We start from the raw sequence: 22,643 nt of genomic DNA on the forward strand, positions 1-22,643 counted from the left end.
CTTGCTGTCATGAGGATTTACCAGAAAAATAACCATTTAAAAAAATCATCAAAGATCAAACAAGACCTGTCATCAGCCTGCAGCTGCCACGACATGAGATGACAGAGTAGAAAAAACAAAATGTTTTCATGATGACTAAAGGGACCGTAATAATGACGTGTATGTAAATGGTGTAGAAAAAGGAAAAATAGGGCCCAAAACCTGTAGATAAAGTAAGGGAGAGGTGGAATGTTGGTGACAGACATGAGGTTTGATTTTTGCATGTTTTCTTGATGGGGGGGGGGGGGTATGTGTAATGTTGATGAGTTGAGGGTCTAGATTAGCAGACTGGTGAACACACACAAAAACTAGACATCACCAACATGACTCATCTTCTTTTGCCCACGCCTGGATTTACACTGGCACAAAAAGTTCCCAGTTCAAAACTAGCTGACACATTGCCCAATTAACAAATGTCAGTTTGTTTTAACCTTCACTTCTTTAATGAATGGATTAATCAGCATAATAAAGTTTAATGTTTTTTTATATATATTTTGAGGCTTAAGATTGTAACTTTAATTTTAATGTAGAATGACTTAATGACTTAAAAAGCTCAAGAATGTTTCATTGCTTAACTAATTCCTCAGGAATTTTTATTTATGCAGATGCAAGAAATTTCAAATCCAGGCTTTGACAGGAACAGATGTGAAACACTAGTGGGCCAATGCACAACAGCACACTAAGGTGTTTCCTGTACATTAATGGTATGGAAAAGTGCGTTTTAATTCAATATGGATTAACTATCAATTGTATTTTTTCTCATCCTCAGAGTATCCAAACATTGTATCCCCACTTAAAATATAAACACACAAACACACACACACATAGCACTAAAAGAAAAGAAGTCTTCTGACAGACCTTTATACAATGCTCTTATGGCTCAAGGCCACCACCTGCACTCAGTATGAATTCTATGAATGCAGTCAAAGTAAAAATAAAAATTAAGGAAAAAAAAACTCCAAACATTATTTAATTTCTGTTCGGCACCCATCTCTACACATGTAAATGTAATCTGTTGTGACAATAAATGCATTACCAAAAGAAAAAAGAGAACAGCTTCTTGACTGTCCTTTAATGTTTCAGAATATAATACCAGTAAATAACATTGGCCAGCCCAGTGAATACATTGCAGTCTGACTTTATTGTGACGAGGGCAAGGTTGTTCTTTATGGCACTAAAAGATTTCATTGATAATGGCAAGTAATAATGGTTCCAGATGCATATAGACTGACTTGACCTTTAGATTCTCTGTGCGACTAAGCAGTTCAGTAACACTGTATACATTGTGAATTTTGAAGTAGAAATGTCTGACTTTATTTAAATATACAGTTATTTGAGAGGTCAAAACAGTTGGCGGCATTTGTCCATGGTATCCTTGGAGATACCACGGGATATAGTTTGAGCTGGCAGCCTCCACCTGTTATAGCTGAGGCTAGGACTGAACCCTGTGCGACTGTGCTGGGGTGCGAGAGAGTTGGGGAAGTCAACGGGAGGCAGGACAAGCAATACAGGCTTCAGAACCTCCTGTTGAACTTTACGAGGACGAACAACTGGAAAAACAGGGGTAGCAGGAAGACCAGTGGTGTGTAAAGCAGTGGTGGTGGCAGTTGCGTTGTTGACTACAGAAGTGATGCTTTTAGTGGCTGAGCTGTTTTCTATTTTAGTGGAGTAGGAGGAGGTGCTGGATTCTTGTTTGGAGTAGGAGAGAGAGCTGGACACAGGGCTCTTTAAGGTCTGCAAGCGCAGTGCTTTGGGTTTCCCTGAAGGATTGAAACAATGAGGTTGGAGAGACAACTGGATGTTTGGTATAAAATAGCAAGACACTGCATGATGAACTACTTCTACTCAAACTAAACTTTACTTTTTGCTATTCCTCATTATCAGTTAGGCAACCAGTTAGCTTAGTGCAAAAACTGAAAACTGTGGAAAAGAACCTAACGAATCCCCAAAGGTACACAAAAATGAGTTTGGGGATTTTCAGGAGCCTTAAATGCATAATTTTTTCCATCTCCTTCCATGGAAAGACGCAGACCAAGCTCTACAGATGCACACTGGAAAGATGTAAACCTTTTCTTATCAATTCTGGTCTTTCCAAAAAAGCAAAAAAGTTTATTTAGCAGTACAATATATTCCCCAAAAGAACTATAGTGCATGTCCTCATGACTATGTCTGACTCTAGAAATAGGAAAGATGCCTACACATACCTTGTGATGATTGTTTTAAATCCTGGTGTCCACATGAAACAGCACTGTTGCTACCCTTAGTTTGCAGGTTTTTGCTTTGCATATTCGCAGAGAGATGGGTCTGAGAACTGCGAGCATGAGCTGCTTTTTTCATCTTGCTGGTGTTTCCATGGTGCTCTTTTCTGGTCAAGTGGTTTAACCCAATCCTGTCCAGGATGCCTTTAGCATTTGCTCTGGCAATTACTTCCTCTGGTTCCTCTTTGATCACTGGCTCAGGCTGTAAATATGGAGGGATTTTTTCAAATATAAATTTTCAAAAGCATTAACAAGTCAAGTAAAAAAAGAACTGATAAATGAAACATTTGGTTTAAACATTTTGTTTCAACAATCAACTTCCATCCAAGTTTCAAATGACTGTGACCCATTATATAACATAATTGACAATAACCTGTTATAAAGGACTCATATATTGTCTATAGAGGAGAAGACAGGAAAGCCATCATGTCCTTGCTGTTGGTTGCCGGGTCACCTGCTACCTCAGCAGCAGGCCACACTGCAACCCGCTGCTATCAATGCTTGAATTATTCACAAGCACAGTGTACACTACTGGGACATGCAGTCTGTGTGAGTTTTTCTGTGATTTTTTTTTTTATACTTGATTGCACTTTCATGCAAATCCCACAAGGTGTGAGTACGACATGTCTTTAAATTACTGTATATAGGCGTATATTTGCATCACGGAAGCACAAACGTCCATTCATGTGCATTTTGCATATCTGTACATGTCCATGAAAAGACCATATGTAAACAGCTAAATATTGTTTTAGAGGCTTCTCTGTTGTGCAGTCTTTGCAGACACCATGAACTTCATTGACGTTAACTCATACAGACAAGAGGCACTGAATTATTCAACAGACACTCTGCCTTGGCTTCCTTTCTTCCTCCTCACCCTGGTAAATCTTTCTTCCTCTTCTTCTCCACTAACCAATAAAGCTATATTCTGTAAAACTCAGAGTTACCCAACTAAACTTAACTATAGCATTTCCTGGAGCTGAGATAAAATATTATTCCGTGCTTGCATCCAGTATCGTTACATCCAATATAGCATAGCAGCATCTAAATTCATAAAAGTGAATTTTAAAAAAGAAAGACCAATTAAAATAATATGTAGTGCTTTGAATCTTGTATTATTGTTGTCCAAAGCCATCATTTATCATTAAATTTCATTTAAAGGAAGCTGCATGTGCCATGCAACCTGCTTTCTTTGAAAATTAGGTCTGAAACACATCACTGGATTGTCTTTATTGTCCCAAGCTGTTCCTGTACAGAAAGCTTATAAAAAGCTTTACAGTGCACAGCTATGACAGCCGATAGCATTCAAACACTTTTATAATTGCTATTTTTATGATACTTTCAGAGTGCCACAATAACTTTTGATTAGCTAAGTTTATTGGCAGCAGGGAGAAAAAAAATACTGTTTGAGGCACCATTACAGCAGTTTGATTATCTTTTCATTCCTGTCTGTGGAGGTATAAAACATGATGGATGGCAAGAGAGAAACAGACACAACAGTGCGAGAAAGCTCCGTCATCCCCTCTGGGGGTACGATGGCTTAATAACTTGCATCAAAGGCATAAGAGCAGATCTCATAATGTGAGGTGGTAATGCTGTAAACCTTGAAGATTATGAGGATGTGGAGAAGACTGGTCACAAAGACTTGATGAGATACTAGCTCTTCTAACTATCCGGTATCTCTCTCAAGTAGAGAAGGAAGGCGGGACAGGTAATTAGAGTTTGAGCAGATGGATTTGGCTGAATTACAAAACCGAGGTACAGACTTTGTGAAGCTTTGAAAATTACCTGTGCTAACTGCGAAAATGATCGGAAAGCTTTCTTGCAGATACATACATGAAAACTGCTATCAATACAAATTTTTTCATTAACATATCTGTCTCATTTTCATTACTAATTCAGAAAATTTTAGCAGATTCATAATATTTACACACATAACATTAAACTACACAAATCCAAAACCACCAACTGTATTATTTTAAGTCACTCTGAAGATGCAAACTTCCACCATCCTTCATTTTCATCTTTTTATGTCAGAAACATTAAAACATAGCTTTTGTGTTCTTTTCCACCTGCTGGTTTCTCAATTACCACATTTTTCTGACTATTTCCATCCAAATCTGTTGTGAGTGTGTGTACCAGAGAGAGACAAGATTATGTTGATTGTTCAGGACTCAGGGGAAGGGAGTTTCTCAGCTGGCATAAATATAACACCTTACCCAGTGTTTCTCCTAAATGCAATCGCTCAAAAGGTCAGAGATCATACTCACATATCCTTTGTGCTCTACACATTTAAAGAATGAAGTAAATGACAAGAAGTTGGCATAATTACACCATGTTATTGTAAAGGTACAGCAAATGGTCAGGTCCAGGGCTGATAATGGAATTTTAAGAGACAGCTAGCCAGGACGAGTTGCTACGTTTGTCCCTTCTTATCTTTTTGGCTGCATTTCCTGAAAGCAGGTAAAGTGGACAAGTGGTATCATTTTTTCTTGGTTTTCACAGATTCCTCACAATGCCTTACAAGAAGTGACCAATAAAATCATGCTGACTTTCTATTTCTTTATGAAATTACTTTTGTAGACCGCAGCTAGAGGTCAAAAAGAAAAAACGGCTAAGTTTCATGTTATGTTGGCTTTAAAAGTACTGGTGTTTGCTCATCTGTTGGTGCAGCATTTTCTTCACAGTTTAGCTATATTCTTTATCACTCATTCAGTTGTTATAACTATACCGGGTAAAATATTACATTTCTTAATTGACTATATGGTGTTGTAATACAGGCTGGCCTGCAGTAAGGATTGGAAATATAGTGTCATATGTCTATTTTTACCCCTTAAGGCTCTGCTTGATTTGTAAGGTTCTCTTTCTCCGAAGTGATGCTAACCTCTCTGTTGAGAACAGCCAGAAAGCAGCCATTGCTGTGCTCTGAAGCTTCCGACACGAAGAAGGGTTCTGCTTCCTCTGTGGTCTCTCCATGGTCAAAGGAGATGAAGGGAGGAGGACCTGGTCTGAATTAAAGATGCACAAGCAGCACATAAAATATTCAGAAGAGAGCTGCTTTAAAAAAGAACCAACAATTGCATACAAAGTCAACAGAACACTAAAGTTGACTAATATACTGGTAAAACTGTTTAATGTTTGGTTATTACATGTAATCGGACAATTGGTTTTGCAATCTAAATGTGACAGAGCCCCATTGCATAGCCTGTTGTACCGAAATTAATGTTTTTTAAGATTTCTCTGACCAGCAATCCAAAACCATAAACTCCATATCTAATGAAGAAAAGATAAATTCAGTTGGTTTTTTTTTCTTGTAGATATTTCTTGTGGCTAATACTTTCATTGTTTCATTTCTAAAATACACTCAAGCAGAAGATGTCTGTGTAAAGTCAGTGTGATCCACACCAATAATGTTACTTGTGTTTTATTTATACTAGCCTGAGGCATTGCCAGCACACCAGGACAACTTTCTGCAAAGAGTCAGTCTTGTTGCATTTTATTTCACAGGAATGGTTAAACTTTAACAAGACCTTTGTACTTTACTACACAAATACTGAGAAAAAAAGATTGCAAAAATAGCAATCCAAGTTGTATGGAAAATCAGTTTTCTTGGGCCTTCTCGTGGCATTTAGAGATATGAAGAGACATATTTGATTATTATTTTCACTGGATCTCCTTCAGCTCTTGGCTGAGGTCTGAAGAGGTTTTGAGAGAATCTTCTCTGAGGAGAAATAGAAAAACATCTTAAAAAGATGATAGACAAACAGACAGGCAAATAGGCAGAGACAGATGCCAAAGCACACCCGCGTAAAGAGACTGAGGCTGACCTGAAGGTTGCTTGTTTTGGTTCCCCCTCCTGGTCTGAGCAGGCTTTGGCTTGCTGTAGGGCAGTCCTCACTACATCCATGTTTTCCTCTGAGTATGACGAACAGGTCGTGTACACTATTGCCAAAACCATGGGAACTTCACATAAAAACAAAAAATAAGCTAAGCATTTTTTTTTTTTTTAATTTTAACATTCATATTTAATTATTCATACTCAGGTGCTCTCTTTGAAGAGATGGACTCCTGAGCATTGTTTTTACATGTTTGTTGCTCATTTAATTCAGCTGCTGTTGGCTTATAGATCTGTTAGGCTGCTGGCAGATTGACTTCCACTGGATGTTTGATTTCTTTCTTTCCAACTAATTACACCCAGACAGACACAATTAACCCTCTCCAGATAGGAAATAGAATTTGTTTAGATGTGGCAAATCAGCTTCAAACTGATGTGAAATATCACTTATAGGCAACTGAGTCTGAGAACAGAATGTGAGAGATCTGAGACATATATTCTGATATGAAAACTCTGGAGGTGTGTGTCTTTCCTTGTGTACTTGTTTTTGCGTCTGCCCACAGGAAAACACTGAAATGAGACCATCGACTTAATTGAGGCATAGCACTCAATACATATCTACCATTAATTACCCATTCTATTAGAAAGTATCTACCCTGGCTAGGGCTGGTCAATAGCAGTGTGATTAGAGGTGTTGGTTTACATTTCCCTAACCTAACGACTCCATCTACTTGATGGAGACCAAACACAGATAGACTAGGATTGAACACCACAAGATGAACTGAGGCTAAGAAGCATAGCTCATGGACACCAATTAACATGCTACCGAACAAGCTATATATTGGCAATCGAAGAGAAAGCAACCAAGCACACAACGTAATGGCAACATGTGCATAAAACAAAATGACATAACTCAACAAAACAAGTCCTTATGACATGACCATTCATACCAAATGCCTAAGAGCTAAAGACATGGCAAGAAATGTTGAAGAAGACAATGGCTGACCAGCACAGGGCAACATAAGCATTCCTAATTAAAACTCAGACAATCTCCAAGGAACACCACTGGCTTCTGTTTAATGGCATATGAGATTAGATTATTAGAAAGCTTCATTGTGTCTGAAAGTGTTATAGGCTACATACTTGAGGCTAAGATCATATGGTGCACATGTCTGAGTCTACATGTATTCATGAGAGCAGAAGGGTTGTACGCTCACACTTCAAGGCATGATCAATATCTTTCCTCTGCTGTGCAACCAGAGACTCCAGTTTGCTCTGGGATATGGAACCATGGGACAGGTCCTGCAGCAAGCATGTGTCTGAGAAAAAGAAAAAAAGAGCACTTCAGCAGAGCAGAATATCAGTTTAATTAACTGATCTTTTCAAACAACTAAAATATGTACAATGTGCATAAATAAATGGATAGGCTTTAGTAAAAATGGAAATTGAAATTCATAATGCTCTTCCTCATTCACAAGCTATAGACAAATACAGAGATTATTTGCATATAGAAAATATGAGCTTGCACAATCTTTATCTGTCAGTGTGTATCCACAACATTCTCAATTTTGTTGCCAAACCAGCAGCATATAATGTGTTTTATTGTCTCGACAGGGTGTAGCATAGATTTCTCAAATGTGTATCTTTTAAATCCATGGTTTATGGCATTTCTGTGGTGCAAGATCGCTACCTCCATTTTCTTGCAGTATGAACTCTACGGGGTTGCTGACTGCAGACACAGAACACCTGGGGATCAACAGGATAACTCGCACCTTTTGAAGCCGCTTATCACCACTCTCCAAAGACTGGAAGACCTCCTGTATCAGCTGCACATCTAAGCAGCACACACACACAAACAGTATAAGATAACTCGGTGCTCTGTGCTTTCATTCTTTTCACATTGTTCCACAATATTTCTACACAGTTTTTCCTTGCTGTGGGGCATCTTTTGCAATTATAAAAAATCTCACATCAGTTCCATCTCTCTAATTGTCTCTCTAATGATTAGCAGGGGTGGCAGCCATTATCAGCAAATGATATTTACATACACCCTAAAACCTCAGCAGACTCAATCTGTTTGTTTTGGGGTTTTTTGTTTGTTTGTTTTTTAGCAATCTAAGGGACATTACTGATAAGTTCAGAATTACTCAAATTTAGTGGTAAAGATTGTTGTGGGAATTACTTCAAAGGCAAAGCATATTTGTGATTGAATGGTTGCTGTCAGTGGCCAAAATTCTTCCAGATATAAACATGGATTATTGGCGAACAATTCTAGTCACCTCAGGTGCGGTGCCGACTGGACTGCAGGTAATTACAGTACGAGTCAAAAGTTGAAAAACACTTTCCAAGTACAGTGTCTCCAAATTTTTTGATTGTTACTATATTTCAAACTGTGCACATTTTTTCTGTCTTCTATGACCCTTTTCAGCCTTTACTTATCCCAAACAATGCTCTAGCTACTATTAAGCAAAGTTGTTAGTGCAGCTTCAAAGCTCAACAGTATCTCATTTAAAGTTGTTTGTCATTCATAGACACTGTAGTAAAATGATGGCACAAGTGTGGCAGCTGCCATGTATGTGGACCAAATAGCATGTCGATTTAAATGGCTAATTTTTGCATAACATTTATTTCAGTGAAATCATTAGACACCACCAGAAACACAGTTTTTACTGATATATTACATCTATCTGTTGCTGACCTTTAATTTTGTTACATACTGCACCTTTGATAAATAAATAATCAACATACATTTGTTGTTGACAACTATGGTTTTCCATTAAAACTGACATTAGAATTACCGGTTATAAATCATCTTCTTTTTGCTGTAATTGAAGTAAAAGGAAAAAGGCAGAATACGATGTCATTAAAAAGACAAAGACAGGCATTTTCTGTACTTCCCTACATTTTCCTGTCTTAAATATTTGGGGGGAAAAAAGTAAACACTCTTATGGACACATCCATTTTGTGCTTACTCTTGCAACCCATAGTGGAGACTGTGAGCTGTAGCGCCTCTCTCTGAGCCTCTGTGCAGTTGCCGATACAAACGTAGACCCTTGACTCCCTGTTGTTGTTGGGTTTATATCTCTGTGCAATAAGGGAGGCTGTGTGGGAGACAGTGAGGCCAGAGAAGCAGCCCACCATGAGAATGTCTCCTTCTTCTGGTAACAGGGAGCACGCTGCATTCGGGCCCAGGCTACATGATTTATCCTAGAAACACATTGAGTTAATTTCTCATAGAGACCCAAATGTCAAAATCCAAGTTAACAATACACTTTTGTAAGATGAGAAATAAACTAAGAGGACATTTAAAAAGCAGGAAAATAGCTCAAATTATGTGTGTTGTAGAGACTCGGGCAATTAGTGATAAAAAATAATGAGAGGGTAGGTTCATTAATTAGTCTGTGCTGAATATTTGATCGAATATGGCCACAACATTAGATTTAATTATGTTGTTGTGGTGTGTGCTGCTTCCAGTTTGAACGACAGCTTGAATTTTATGGAGCAGAAATTTAATGATAAAAATGTCCCCTCTTTCCCTGCAAGATAATTCTTTACAGCTCAAAGTGAAGTACAGTCACATGAGAGGAAGGGATATGAAATATTTGTAACTCGGCAAATTAATCTTTGTTCGCTTAAGTGAAATAAGTCTTACAATCAATATGAGCAAGTCTATCACCAAGGTGAAATCATACATATCTTAGGAGTCTGGTAAATCTGAGGAGATTTCCAAAACTATAGTTTCCTACAGAAACTTTTGTCAGAAACTTCTTTCTGTGCAGCTTGTACCTGGATGATGAGCTTGTGGTCACTAAGCAGTTCGGTGGAGTAAAGCTGAGCTTTCACCTGAGCTGGGAACACAAGCGTATCCCCACAGTGGCGATCCTGGCAGAAAGTCTGACCCTCCAATTGCCCAATGGATTCCACCTGTGAGAAGCCCACATTCCTCAGAACACTTTGGACCTCTTCAAGACTTGAAGCAAAAGAGAGGAGGGGCAAGAAGAGCAGATTAGTGGAAGCTCAAGAGGAGGGATAAAGGAACAGTGTTAGAGGTAGGAGAAAGAGGCTATCATTATGGGTTATAATAGTTTGTAGAGTTTTTATTTGGCCTTTTAAAAAACTTCAATAGGAATATGTGCAGTAAAGTCCATTAACACACATAGAATTGAAGCACACACCACTTGTCCCAACAGGTGACCTTTACAGTCCCAGAGCTGAATGAGAGGTGTTGCTGATTGAATCTGTCTACAGCAGGATTTACACCTAACTGAATCAGCCTGTCGGGCTTGTGCAACAACACACATTACCACACACACATTCACAATAAAGTGTACCACACACATGCACATACACACATATACATGGTCTAGCCATTTAATTGGTTGTCAACTGGGTACCTGGTCCATAAAGCATGAGGCAGCACCCTGAGTTGAAGCGGTGTGTTTAAATGTAGGTATGTGTGGATGCCAGCACATTTTTGATGTATGCTGTATATTTGATGTATATTCCTGTGTTTATGTCCAAGTGTGCTTGTAAAGGTGTGTGTTATCATTTGTGTAAGCTTTGCTGACCTGCTCCTCAGTGTGTTGACCCATGCATAAAGAGGAAGGTTGATTGACCTCTCCTGCTTCTTCTTCACACTCTCTGGCAAGAAACACTCAATAGCTGAGAGATCATGTTTGATCCTGTAGCGGGCCAGAGAGGCTGCCAGCTTGATTTTGAACCTTTACACAAAAAAAGCAAAATATAGATACTTTTTTTTTTCCTTTTTCCTTCCCACTATCAAATTCCCTGTTTCAAAATTCTTTTTAAGTTGTTTGAGTTTATTTTATCTTGTTCTTCTTGTGGTTTTGTATACCCTTGTGTACCTGATGAGATAACTCTCCACATGTCGAACTTCGTGAATGATATCCTCCTCCTCATGGCGTTGCCTTGGAAGAAACGTTCTGTCCTGGAAGTCATAGAGCATGACAGCAACGAGTCTCATCTGGTCATCTCGCTGGACCATAAGGGAAAAAAGTAGTGTTAATTAAGGACTTGGATTTGAACAAAAGAACAGAACAAAGGCAAGAACAATAGGAGTATGTCTTGTAAACTATTTTCTTTCTTTCATAATGTGGCTAACATACACATAAAATAGTTGCCCCTTAAAAGTCAACACATCAAAATTTGATGACTTTAAGAGTGCAATTTCTTGGTGACCTAATATGAGTTACTAAGCAGTGATACTGCTCATTTGTACTGACTTAGGGGCTAAATCGTATTGAGTTTGAAGAAACTGACACATACATTAGCTCAAGGATGTCCTGTCATGACCCCACTTCTGCCATTTAATTAAACCTAGGAGGAAGCCTGAGTTATGCCTCTGCCTTTCCTCTACAATTATCTTTCTCCCTGTAGCTTGCTACTATCACTCTCTCTCTCTCTCTTTCTCTCTCTCTCATATGTCTATGCCCTCTGTCTTTCTCCACCTTTATTTCCCTGAGGGTGGGAGGGCACCAGCCACATTAACAGCAGATGGTGTTCCATGGCAGCAACAGCTTGCCACATCCTCACTCCCGGCCTAAAAGGCACGGAGGCCAGAATGCTACAAGGGTTTATGCGGCAGACAAGAAATTAGCAAGAAATTATTATTCATTCCATGGGTTTAAAATATAATTTTCGTAAAGGCCAATTTCTGACACAAGCTGTGTGACTTTGTTTTCTTGCTCTCATTCTCCATCACAACCTCAAGCCCCACTTGCTTTTTTACCACATTTAAACCCTTGAGTGTGGGAAAATTCCTAGTCTCTGCGCTCCATGGAAACAGTGTCCCACAGCAAGAAACTGACCACAGCAAATATGCCAACATTGTTCAGCCAACTCTGACCCCAATGACTTTTATCGAAAATGGCATGCCATCACAAAAATCCTAATGTTTAAGATAATGAACTTGGTCTGTAAATTAAAATGAGAAATCTGTAATTACATATCATATATATACATATATATATATATATATATATATATATATATATATATATATATATATATATATATATATATATATATATATATATATATATATATATATATATATATATATATAGTGGGGCTCCAAAGTTTGGGCACCCCTGGTAAAAATTTATTTTAATGTGCATATAAGGAGCTTTAAAAAGATGGAAAATCTCGAAAAGGCATCAAATTACAGTTTAGATATTCTTATAACATGTCAAAAAAAAGTTACATCTTATTTCCACCTTTCAACCTTTAAAATAACAGAAAAGAAAAGATGGCGTCTGTAAAAGTTTGGGCACCCTGCAGAGTCAGTACCTTGTACGCCCCCAATTTGACAACAGAGACCTGACAGTGTCCTGGATTGTTTACAGTTCGTGTCTGGAAAGACCAGGTGATGTCAATCTCAAAGGTTTTAAATGCTCAGACTCATCTGACCTTGCCTCAACAATCGGCACCATGGGAGCCTCTAAGCAGCTGTCAAGAACACTGAAACTGAAAATAGTTGATGCTCACAAAGCAGGAGAAGGGTGTAAGAAAAAGTGTTTTCAGATGCTAATATCCTCTGTTCGGAATGTAACCAAGAAATGGCAGTCACTGGGTACAGTGGAAGTTAAAGCAAAATCTGGAAGACCAAGAAAAATATCAGACAAAACAGCTCACAAGATTGTAAGAAAAGCAAGTCAAAGCCCAAGTTTGACTGCACAATCCCTCCAGGAAGATCTGGCTAATACTGGAGTCGTGGTGCACTTTTCCACTATAAAGAGGTACTTGTACAAACATGGCCTTCATGGAAGAGTCATCAGAAGGAAACTTCTTTTACGTCCTTATCGCAAAAATCAGCATTTGAAATTTGCAAAGGAACATATAGACAAGCCTGATGTATTTTGGAAACAAGTTTTGTAGATTGATGAGGTTAAGATTGGACTTTTTGGCCGGAATGAGCACAGGTACATTTGGAGAAGACAGGGCACACAATTTAATGAAAAGAACCTCTATCCTACTGTTGAGCACGTGGGTGGATCAATTATGCTTTGGGGTTGTATTGCAGCCAGTGGCACAGGGAACATGTCACGAGTAGAACGAAAAATGGATTCAATGGGATTTGAGCAAATTTTGGATGCTAACCTAATGCCATCTGTGAAAAAGCTGCAGTTAAAGAGAGGATGGCTTCTACAAATAGATAATGATCCTAAAAACACCTCAAAATCTAGGGTGCATTACATCAAGAGGCATGAACTGAGGGTTTTGCCATGGCCTTCACAATCTCCTGACCTCAACATAATTGAAAGTCTTTGGACAGACCTTAAAACAGCAGTGTGTCACAGATGGCCCAGAAATCTCAAAGATCTGGAAGACTTTTGCAAGGAAGAATGGGTGAAGATACCTCAAACAAGATTCGAAAGACTATTGGCTGACTATAAAAAGTGTTTACAAGCTGTCATACTTGCCAAAGGGGGGAATAGAAGGTACTAACTATGCAGGGTGCCCAAACTTTTGCAGAGGCCATTTTTTGTTTTCTGTTATTTTAAAAGTTAAAATGATGGAAATAAGATCAAACTTTTTTTGACATGTTATAAGAATGTCTAATCTGTAATTTGACGCCTTTTGAAGATGTTCCATCTTTTGTTAGCTTTTTTTTGCACATTAAAATAAATTTTTACCAGGGGTGCCCAAACTTTGGAGCCCCACTGTCTAAGTCTTTAAATTGCTTTTATAACCTTCTCATATTTAGAGACAATAATCATAGAGACATTTGTTGAAAGTCATATTCCACTTTTGGGTAAAATGTGTTTGACAGGAAAACATACTTTTAGCACATTTAAACTCAATTAAACCACAACATCCATCTTTAGGTAGATTTTACCTGAAGATAAGATATGCTTAGATATAGTCTACCCTTTAACTAACATGTTCAAATAAAAATGTTGACCTGCCCAGCGATTGTACTTGCCTTTTATTCACTCTGAGACTTCAAGCTCTTGTTTACCATGCTGAATGATGGGTAATGAATAATGAAAAAGTAAACACTGCAACTGCTAAAGCTTATCGCAAGCAACCATTGCAAAGCAGAGAAGCTGGCATGTTAAGACCCTTGTTGAACTTAAACTTTCTCAAGTCCCCCCCTCCCTCTGGACACTGGCATAATATGAGCGGGACAACTGCAGACTTGGTCCCCACTACAAGCTAGGATTGTGAAGCTCACTCTATAATGTGTAGAAATGAAAATTAAATGGTTGCAACAGAGAGTCATCTGAGTTCAAAAGTGGGGCAGTGAAAAATTATGTAAACTGAAAATTACTAAGTGATTTAATTAAAACTACTGTAATATAATAAGAACAGGCATGTTTTATCACTGACACAGTAATTCCAACAGTTTTGGATATTTATCATTTCAGCAGTGTGGCCTTTGGAAGCAACTGAATTATAATAATGTAAAGTGAAATACAAAACTTTTATGTTATAAAACCCATTTCATAAAGTTGAATGAAAATGTTTGTGGAGTTGTGTTATCTTCATAAGCACTTCTTCTTTACTAGTACTTTACAAAGTACTTACTAAGTAAAGAAATATTGCCTATAGAACAACCTGACCATGCATGAAATCATATTAAATGAAAAATACCTTATTAATCAGTTTAAGATTAATCAGAAAGCAATCTTTTATGATGGAAACCCGCTTTTTAATACTAATATTTTTTTGATCACACACATCACACATCTCTATTGTTATTAGTTCAATTTTCATTACTTCCACACCTCATACTATCCAGCAAATCATTAAGAAGGCAATAGTAGAGTCTCACAGTGTTGTCTGGACTGATGTGAGCACCATTTCAACCAGGGCAGAAATTAAATTAGATATGCTTAACAACAAAAGGGATATACATGGCTTCTTCCATAAAAGTTGTATTTATAAATGGCACCTTCAAAGTTTCTTATGACTCATTTTATGCAGGGACTGGCCCCTGAGTCCTGTTAAGTGTGCTTTGCACCTGAAATGTTGGCTTTACCTGACTTTACATCATCACAGGCTATTTCCTAAGAGATTTGGGCTTCATTTTCCCTTTCTATTGTGATTAAATGTGCTTCAGGCTCAAAGTCTATCTATAGCTTAGTGTTTTCTTTTTACTTTTTTTCCAATACCCTCATGTACCTTTTTTTTTACTGCTGGCCTGTTCTCTCTCATTCACCTCTTTCTCCTCTCTATCAAGGTTGAACTTTATAGTTGGCAGCAGTGTTAAAAGAAGGTGAGGGAGAGTTCCAAACATTGTCTCATTGTGTCTGAGCTTTATTGTCTAGCAAGAGAGATGCAGAGTAACGACCTGCCAACAACACATAGGGAGAGCCATTCATTTCACCCAAAGGCCATATTTCACAAGGCTACAATGTGAGGCTACATCTGTGTGCATGTAGCAAATTGCATTGCAAACACAAATCTGAGTACAAATGTGTCTGCATACGTTTAAGCCAGCACTGAAATAGATGCCTGTTGTCTACAGTCTGTATGCTTCTTGACAGCTCCGTCTTCTGTTTACACATTCACCACCTCCTGAATTCATTAGTTTTCCCCTCAACCAGCTCACTAGACACACAGCAGCATTCTGTGCATGTTTTATCACCAACCAGAATGGTGGAGAAATACCTCCAGAAGCCCTCCCTCTTTCCACACATTCTTTTATGTGGGGTGCTAAAACTAGGGCAAAAGTACATACCAATCTCCCCCAGAGGATACCTCTTCATTTAAGTAGCAGGGTGTTTCTCTGCTTGCTAACAGCTGCAGGTTCACAGCTCTGCTGGGAATCTTTCTTTTACGACAGCAGAGCACAATAATGACATTCAGCACTCGGGATAGGACTGATGAATGAGTGTGTGCAGAACACTTAAATGCCTGAAACAAACACTGGCCCAGGGTTGTTACACCATTCTGATTTCATCACTAATTAATGGGATGTTTTGGTTGAGAATGCATGTTCTAGAGAAAGACAGCCAAATATACTCAACCACACAGTTTCTTTTTATGTGTTACTCCAAGGGGAGTGATTATCATTGACTGGGGTTTGGAATACAAATGAAACAAGGTGCTTTGTGAATTGAAAGGAGTATATTAGTGTAATACATCAATATTACATTTATTAATCAAAGAGAAAAGAACAAAGACTATATGGAGATTAAAAATTAACACATGAATATTGGAGGGTTTCTGGAAATAAATAAAACCACATGCAAGGGCAACATGGTAAACACCAAAATATTCTCAAGAGGATATTTAGTTCAAAGTGCCTTTATAATACATAATGTTGACACACACCAAGGGATTAAATATCTTTACTAGTATTAAATTACTGTGCAATTTAAAAGCTCCAACTATATCACTCACTTACTATTGGTTGGGTGGGATAAAAACAGCTGTCAGTCATGATGTCCTCCAGGAGCTCTTGATCTGTGCAGAAAGAAAAATACTAATGCTGAGTAAATAGAGGATGACAGAATAATGATGGGGATTTCATTCACTAATAGTCTGTGTGAGTGAAATGAACCACATTAGTATTAGCACCAAATTATCTCAGGAAAACAATAAAGACTCCTTCATGTGTAGCAAGAAAAAAGACACGAGAAATGGCTCCTATCTCTTACTGATAAAAAGCTGAGCTGCAACGACCTACATCTGATGATGAAAACACTTCCTTAAAAAATACAGAAAGGCATTACGGCTCCCTAAATGATGGGGATTCCATTTAGAAGAAATAATTTAATTACATCAAGGCTTTAATTTCCCATGATTAAATGCTTATTTGATGCATAATTAGAGCTAATCTGATTTTTCATTTGACTCTTTTTCCATTTGTCTTCATGGTGGATGGGTGTGAAATCAAAAGACTGATGACATTAATAAAATTAGACATAATAAACAAGAGTCATGATCAAACAAAACTTGATCAGTGAAACCAAATACAGAATGCAGACTTTTTTTCTAAACTAGTCCAAAGTGTCTTAATATGTGAACTTAAATGATTATCTTGTTTCACACATTTATGTTTATGCAGTTTTGATAGATTTGGTCTACCATCAGTCTTTATTATCTAATATTAGGAGTATTAATATATACTGAAGCTACATTTAAAAGAGTGATCTGTACTGGGGAAGTAGAAGGGATGTTATCTAAAACTAACACAAATGCTGTTAAACATCCATTAAATGACAAATTTCTGAGTGAAACTAAACAATCAAACAGGGCTTTGTAAGATTAGGACAGGGTACTGAAAATGCATATAATAATCTTATTATTACAAACACAGTATGTTTGTTTTATGTATCTTTTTTTTTGTTTGTTTGTTTGTTTTGTATTTTTTACATACAAAAAACTATTTTTTACCTGTCTGTCTATCCTGTCTGTGAACAGGTGCCTTTCAATTTTCAGATGTAGGAAATGAAAAGAAAGCAACACTTTTCAGTCAATCATGTTGGGATTAAAGAACAGACGTCTCCAAAAGTCCGTCTGCAAGTGGAGTGTTTGCTCACTACACATAGCAAAGGGGAAAAAAGGACTTTTCTCTCTAAAGTATATTTGCGTCCAGTGAAATTGGAAAACACCCCTTTACGACGCTGTAGAGAAGCAAATAAAAGGTGGAAATGAGATTCATGTGTTTCTGTAAGTGTGAAACCACATTTTCAGTTTTAAAATGTATGCACAGAAAGCCTCTTACATGTTTGGTTGCTCTCTGTAGAATGTTACTTCACAGACAAATCTCATGCACTGAGACACCATGGAAACCAGACACACTGCTGGTTGCTTATCGCAACAAATCATGCCAAACTGTTCTATGGGTCTCAGCCAAATGCACTGAGCATCCCCTAAAGGGCAGGACACACACACACACACGCATATCTGCATGCAGATACATGCACTCATAGAAACGCCCGCATTTGGTTGCACAAATATATGTTTTCATGTGATAGAGCTTATCTTTAATTGAGGCAGCACAGCCATACAACATCAGTAGCAGTTTTTATAGCTTCTAAGGTTTACAAATGTTGCCATTACTACAGAAGGTCTTAGAGATAAGCCCTCAGCAGATAAGCACTCACTCCACACTGCCAACCAGACCCCAGAGGGGGGCATGACGACTGGGTCTATAGAGGTCAAAATCACCTGCATGCCATAAATCACACACAGAAATTTGAGTAAAACGCAGAAAATTTTCAGCCATAAATCACCTGCAGTAGACATCTTTACACAGCAGACAAAATGCTGGGTTTCACCTGAGGGATGATGCAGAACTTCCTGATTCTGACTGGGATATGCAACAATTGCTTAAAGTGAGACTTCACCTAAAAAATGCAACCTCCAAAATGGGGGGGGTTATTCATTGCAAGCCTCATGATGAGTCTGTATGTTTTGTGGCTTTTATCCAAGTTTTCAACAATAACCAGTGACTGATGGTGACTAGTCAAAGAAATCCATTGGTGCAAGAGCTGGGCTTGGATGCAGTTTCCAGGACTTTGTCCCACAGTGTTCCACAACACTACACCCAATTGCACATTAATCTAACAGTGGACATGTTAAGAAAAGGCTCCTGCTGTAAGTTATACATGCACCTTAGAGCTAAAATGTTCGATCTATCTTACAATTTAACATTTGCTGAGGCAGACTAGTTGTAGTTGATATGATAGTGGTCAAGGACAGAAAAGGAAAAAAAGGTGGTTGTTTTGTTTCATAGCTAAAAGTGGTCCAAGGAACCTCTCTTGTTATACAGACAGCAGCTTGTCTCAGCTATTTAAGTCTTTCAGCCCAGTCAGACAGTAAGGACAATGAGAAAGAAAGAAAGAACAAAAAAAGAAAGACATTAATTTGCATGAGAACACTACAGAAAATTGGCTCAGTGATTAAGAAGATAGTCACTCAGATATATTCATTTTAAATACAAAAACGGAAGACTATAAGGAAAGAAAACTGGGCAGAGTAATAGGCAAATAGTTGACAAAAAGTTATTGTGATTCAGGTACCTTGAGCTTCAGCATTATTTTTTAAATGTCCAACTTTACATCAGTTAACTTAACTACCTTTTTATTAATACTGGATTACAGTTACAGTAACAGACAAATCTGCATTAATAGTCTAAAATATGGAGTTCACTGGGCAATGTTTTTATTATGAGCAAGTAATAATCACAAGATCACAAATGTTCCCTGCCACTGTCCTCTGAATTTGCTACTCAAGCATTTTTCTTGACCTCAACTCAATTTTGAATCAGCTGTTACAGGACAGTGCATGAATAACATGTTTGAATCGGTGCATATATAGTAGGTGTGACGGTATGAATGTATGTCACCAGAAAATTAATTTTTGCAACAGAGGTTGGCCTGATTGCGGAAAGGAGAAAAGCAAAATTCATTTTAAGGCTGTAGTTTTATCCACAGCCACGGTCATGACATGGTAAACACAACAAAGATGCAAACATATGACCAGAAAATTTCTAAGTCACCATTAATGTTACTGTAACTAAATATGGCTACGGTTAGATTGGAGGGAAGAACAGCCCAAACATAAAACTGACAGATTAAAATAAATGTTTATTTTTAAATACTCTGGAGAAGAATAGATTTCTGCTCTGAACAAATCTGCACAAACAGGTCATTATCCAAGCTCTCACTGGGGAAACAGCAAATATCAAGGTGGAGATGAGTGTACACAGGAAAATAAGATTGAGGGGCTAAAGCAGGGGTGGGCAACTCCAGACCCCGAGGCAGCCATCCTGCAAGTCTTTGGAGTTCCCCTGCTGCACACACCTGACTCAAATCAATGGGTAATTAGCAAACTTGTGCAGAGTTTGACTTCTATTTAATTAATTAAGTCTGATAGGTGTCAGGTGTGTTTCAACAGGGAAATTCTTATTACATGTAGAATTGCAGCCCTCGAGAACTGGAGTTTCCCACCCCTGGATCAAGGTGATGTTTTCCCACATTATGTTTGGCAATCTTGTCAGTTTTACCCAATAACGTTAGTACCAAGACCTGCATTTCTAATACAAGCAAGGTGTTGAATTCAATGTTGGATTGTTTGAGGTGAGCTGCATTAACTGAGAAACAGCTAAGCTCAGGCTTATCCAGATTCAGCAGATGGACAGTGAGTGTGAACAAAATCATTCAAGGCTACAAGGGTGTTCCTGATACCTGACCTCTCTATCCACTGAGAACATGCCAAATCGATTCCTCTGCTTCCTGCTCTAGCAGTTGGCTCGCTTCCTCTCCCTTATCGCCATGGTGATTACACACCCCTGTGACTTCGGTCACCCAGTCCCAGTAAACAGATTATGGGTAAAATTGATTTGTAGCATCACACAGAATTCCCCACGGTCACTCAAGCATTTTTTTTTATCTTGTCTCTTCTACATGCCCTTCATCAATCTATCTATATCCAATTCGACCTGTCAATTAACTTCACCAGAGCTATTCATTATCATTTGAATTGGCTGTTTTGTATGTGAGGAATCAAATACGTTTTACTAGCATTTTCTGGTATTTGAGATGAATCTAAACAGCAGATGCTGAAAACACTTTCCAAGTGTAGTCACTCAAAAATCTAAACACACAAAATACAGAAATGACAATATAAAGCAAGGTTAGCAATTTAATTAATCTAAAGGTCACTTTTTTCCTCCTCATTTCACTCATTCTTATTCAATCTTTGAATATTTGTCATATTCCTTTGTAGAAAAATCTCTTTTGAAAAACAACTCTCAAATCTGTATCTAAGGATTGGTTGTCCCTTAGACTAGAAGCTCATTGTGCTTTTTTTTTTTGCACAAAATAGCCATGGATTAGTAACTTTGTTTTGGACTGTCAAATCGGAATCCAACTGAAAATAGTTAACACTGAAATCCAAAAATTTAACATTAAAACTTTTAACTGAAGAGCCAAATATACTATTGATAATAATTTACATGTAAGAGGGCTGATATGCATCTATGACACAACTGATATTAAAACAGAAACTGAAAACAACTTAAAGATAGGACATTATCACTGAATGGAATTGTGATAAATTAAACTATTATTTGACCTAGTTATTCAAAAACTTACATTTAAGTGCACTGAAGGCCAGCTCATAACCTGCATGCTGCAGCTCCTTGTCTTTAAGCTCTGGTAATGGCAATCCTCGGCCTTTTCCATAATTTACCAATCGATGTGTAGCTGGCTTTTCCAGATAGTTATTCTGGAAGATAACTGATGCCAACAAGTAAACTTTGTCTGGGAATCCCAGCGGATGTTTGGCAGTGATGTGGGGCTCAGGTGGAGAAGCTGGGGTGATGCTGTCAGCTGGATCTTCCTGCAGGGTCAGGTCTTTGCTGCTTGCAGTCTGGGAATCAGCTTTTTTTGTCTTGCATGTGGTTTTGAGGCGCCCTTGACTTCTTTTATTTTTCACCATTTTTTAGCAAATAAGTTCCCTCTCTGACCCCTGAAAAGATGTCATGAAATGTGTAAGACTCATACATGCATACGTAAATAAACAAACGTGACTTTAACACTGTGTAATACAATGAGTAAAGACTGCATTTGGTAAATTGTTTAAAATGTGCCTAAAAACTAACATTTCTAGCTAGAATGTAAACAATACAAATACAAATACATTTAATGCATGCGAATTTAATCATTTCCAACAACTTAACTTACCCTAGTGATACATTTTGGACTGTTGTTAAAACTTTACGTGAACTCTTCTTGCTACTCAAAGTTAGCTTTCATCAACTGTAACACTGATTCCATAAAGCACATGTGACTTTTCAGTGTCATTCCAATCACCGTGCCTGGGAAAATACCTGTTTTCTCCTCCAAAATTAATACAAACTATTCACCACAATTACCAGTAAGTTCAGTATTATTAACTGCTGTTTGTTGTCCTGCGACTTTTAACAGTAAATTCAACGGTCCGGTATAGGACAACATATGTCTTCGAGGATTGTTATTTTACGTCCTATCTGAGTCCTTGAGTCGCATTATCGGGATACGTTTTTAAAAATACAAGTGTATCTCAAGAAATCTAAAAAACGGGGCAGAATTTCCCCTTTAAAACAAACTCACCAGCTGTCTGTCAACTCCGTGGAGCCTTTGGGATTAGCGTGCTTTAATCACCATGGTTACTGCATGCTAATTTCAAGGTCCCCTTCAAGAATTAATCTCTTTTCCCCTGGACGTCCTCCGTCAACCAATAAAACCCTCAGTTTATTTGAAGTTTTTGCAGCATATTACGTACACCAGAAAGCGCCAGGCAACAGTGGTGGGGACAGTTGCTCTTGTTTCCAAACTGAAGCTTGTTAATGGGGAGAGTGCACAGAAGTGGTTTGGAAGGAGGAGACAAGGAGCCCCCCCACCACCGTCCTCCTGGTTCCCTTCTTTTTTAACCAGTCATCTTTTGTCTATCTACTTTTCCAGTGGTTGCCATTAAATATAAACTAAACAGAAAGGACATTTCTGTATTTTTACACTTTTTCTAAGAGCTACCAACTGACGTTTGGGTAGTTT

General features: G+C 38.0%; 1 protein-coding gene across 1 annotated transcript; it reads right to left on the bottom strand.

Moving 5' to 3' along the window:
• Window positions 1-1,380: 1,380 nt before the first annotated feature.
• Window positions 1,381-21,549, bottom strand: LOC306763361 (putative methyltransferase NSUN7; the record flags this gene model as incomplete). Its single annotated transcript, XM_079250147.1, has 13 exons — window positions 1,381-1,799; window positions 2,244-2,499; window positions 5,179-5,302; window positions 5,962-6,015; window positions 6,122-6,257; window positions 7,347-7,448; window positions 7,820-7,963; window positions 9,102-9,336; window positions 9,916-10,099; window positions 10,698-10,850; window positions 10,995-11,125; window positions 16,505-16,563; window positions 21,204-21,549. 13 exons carry the CDS (start codon window positions 21,547-21,549, stop codon window positions 1,381-1,383), a joined length of 2,343 nt encoding a protein of 780 aa, XP_079106273.1.
• Between the last annotated feature and the right edge of the window lie 1,094 nt (window positions 21,550-22,643).

Source organism: Telmatherina bonti (assembly GCF_933228915.1).
Source record: "Telmatherina bonti genome assembly, chromosome: 12".
Taxonomy (NCBI): domain Eukaryota; kingdom Metazoa; phylum Chordata; class Actinopteri; order Atheriniformes; family Telmatherinidae; genus Telmatherina; species Telmatherina bonti.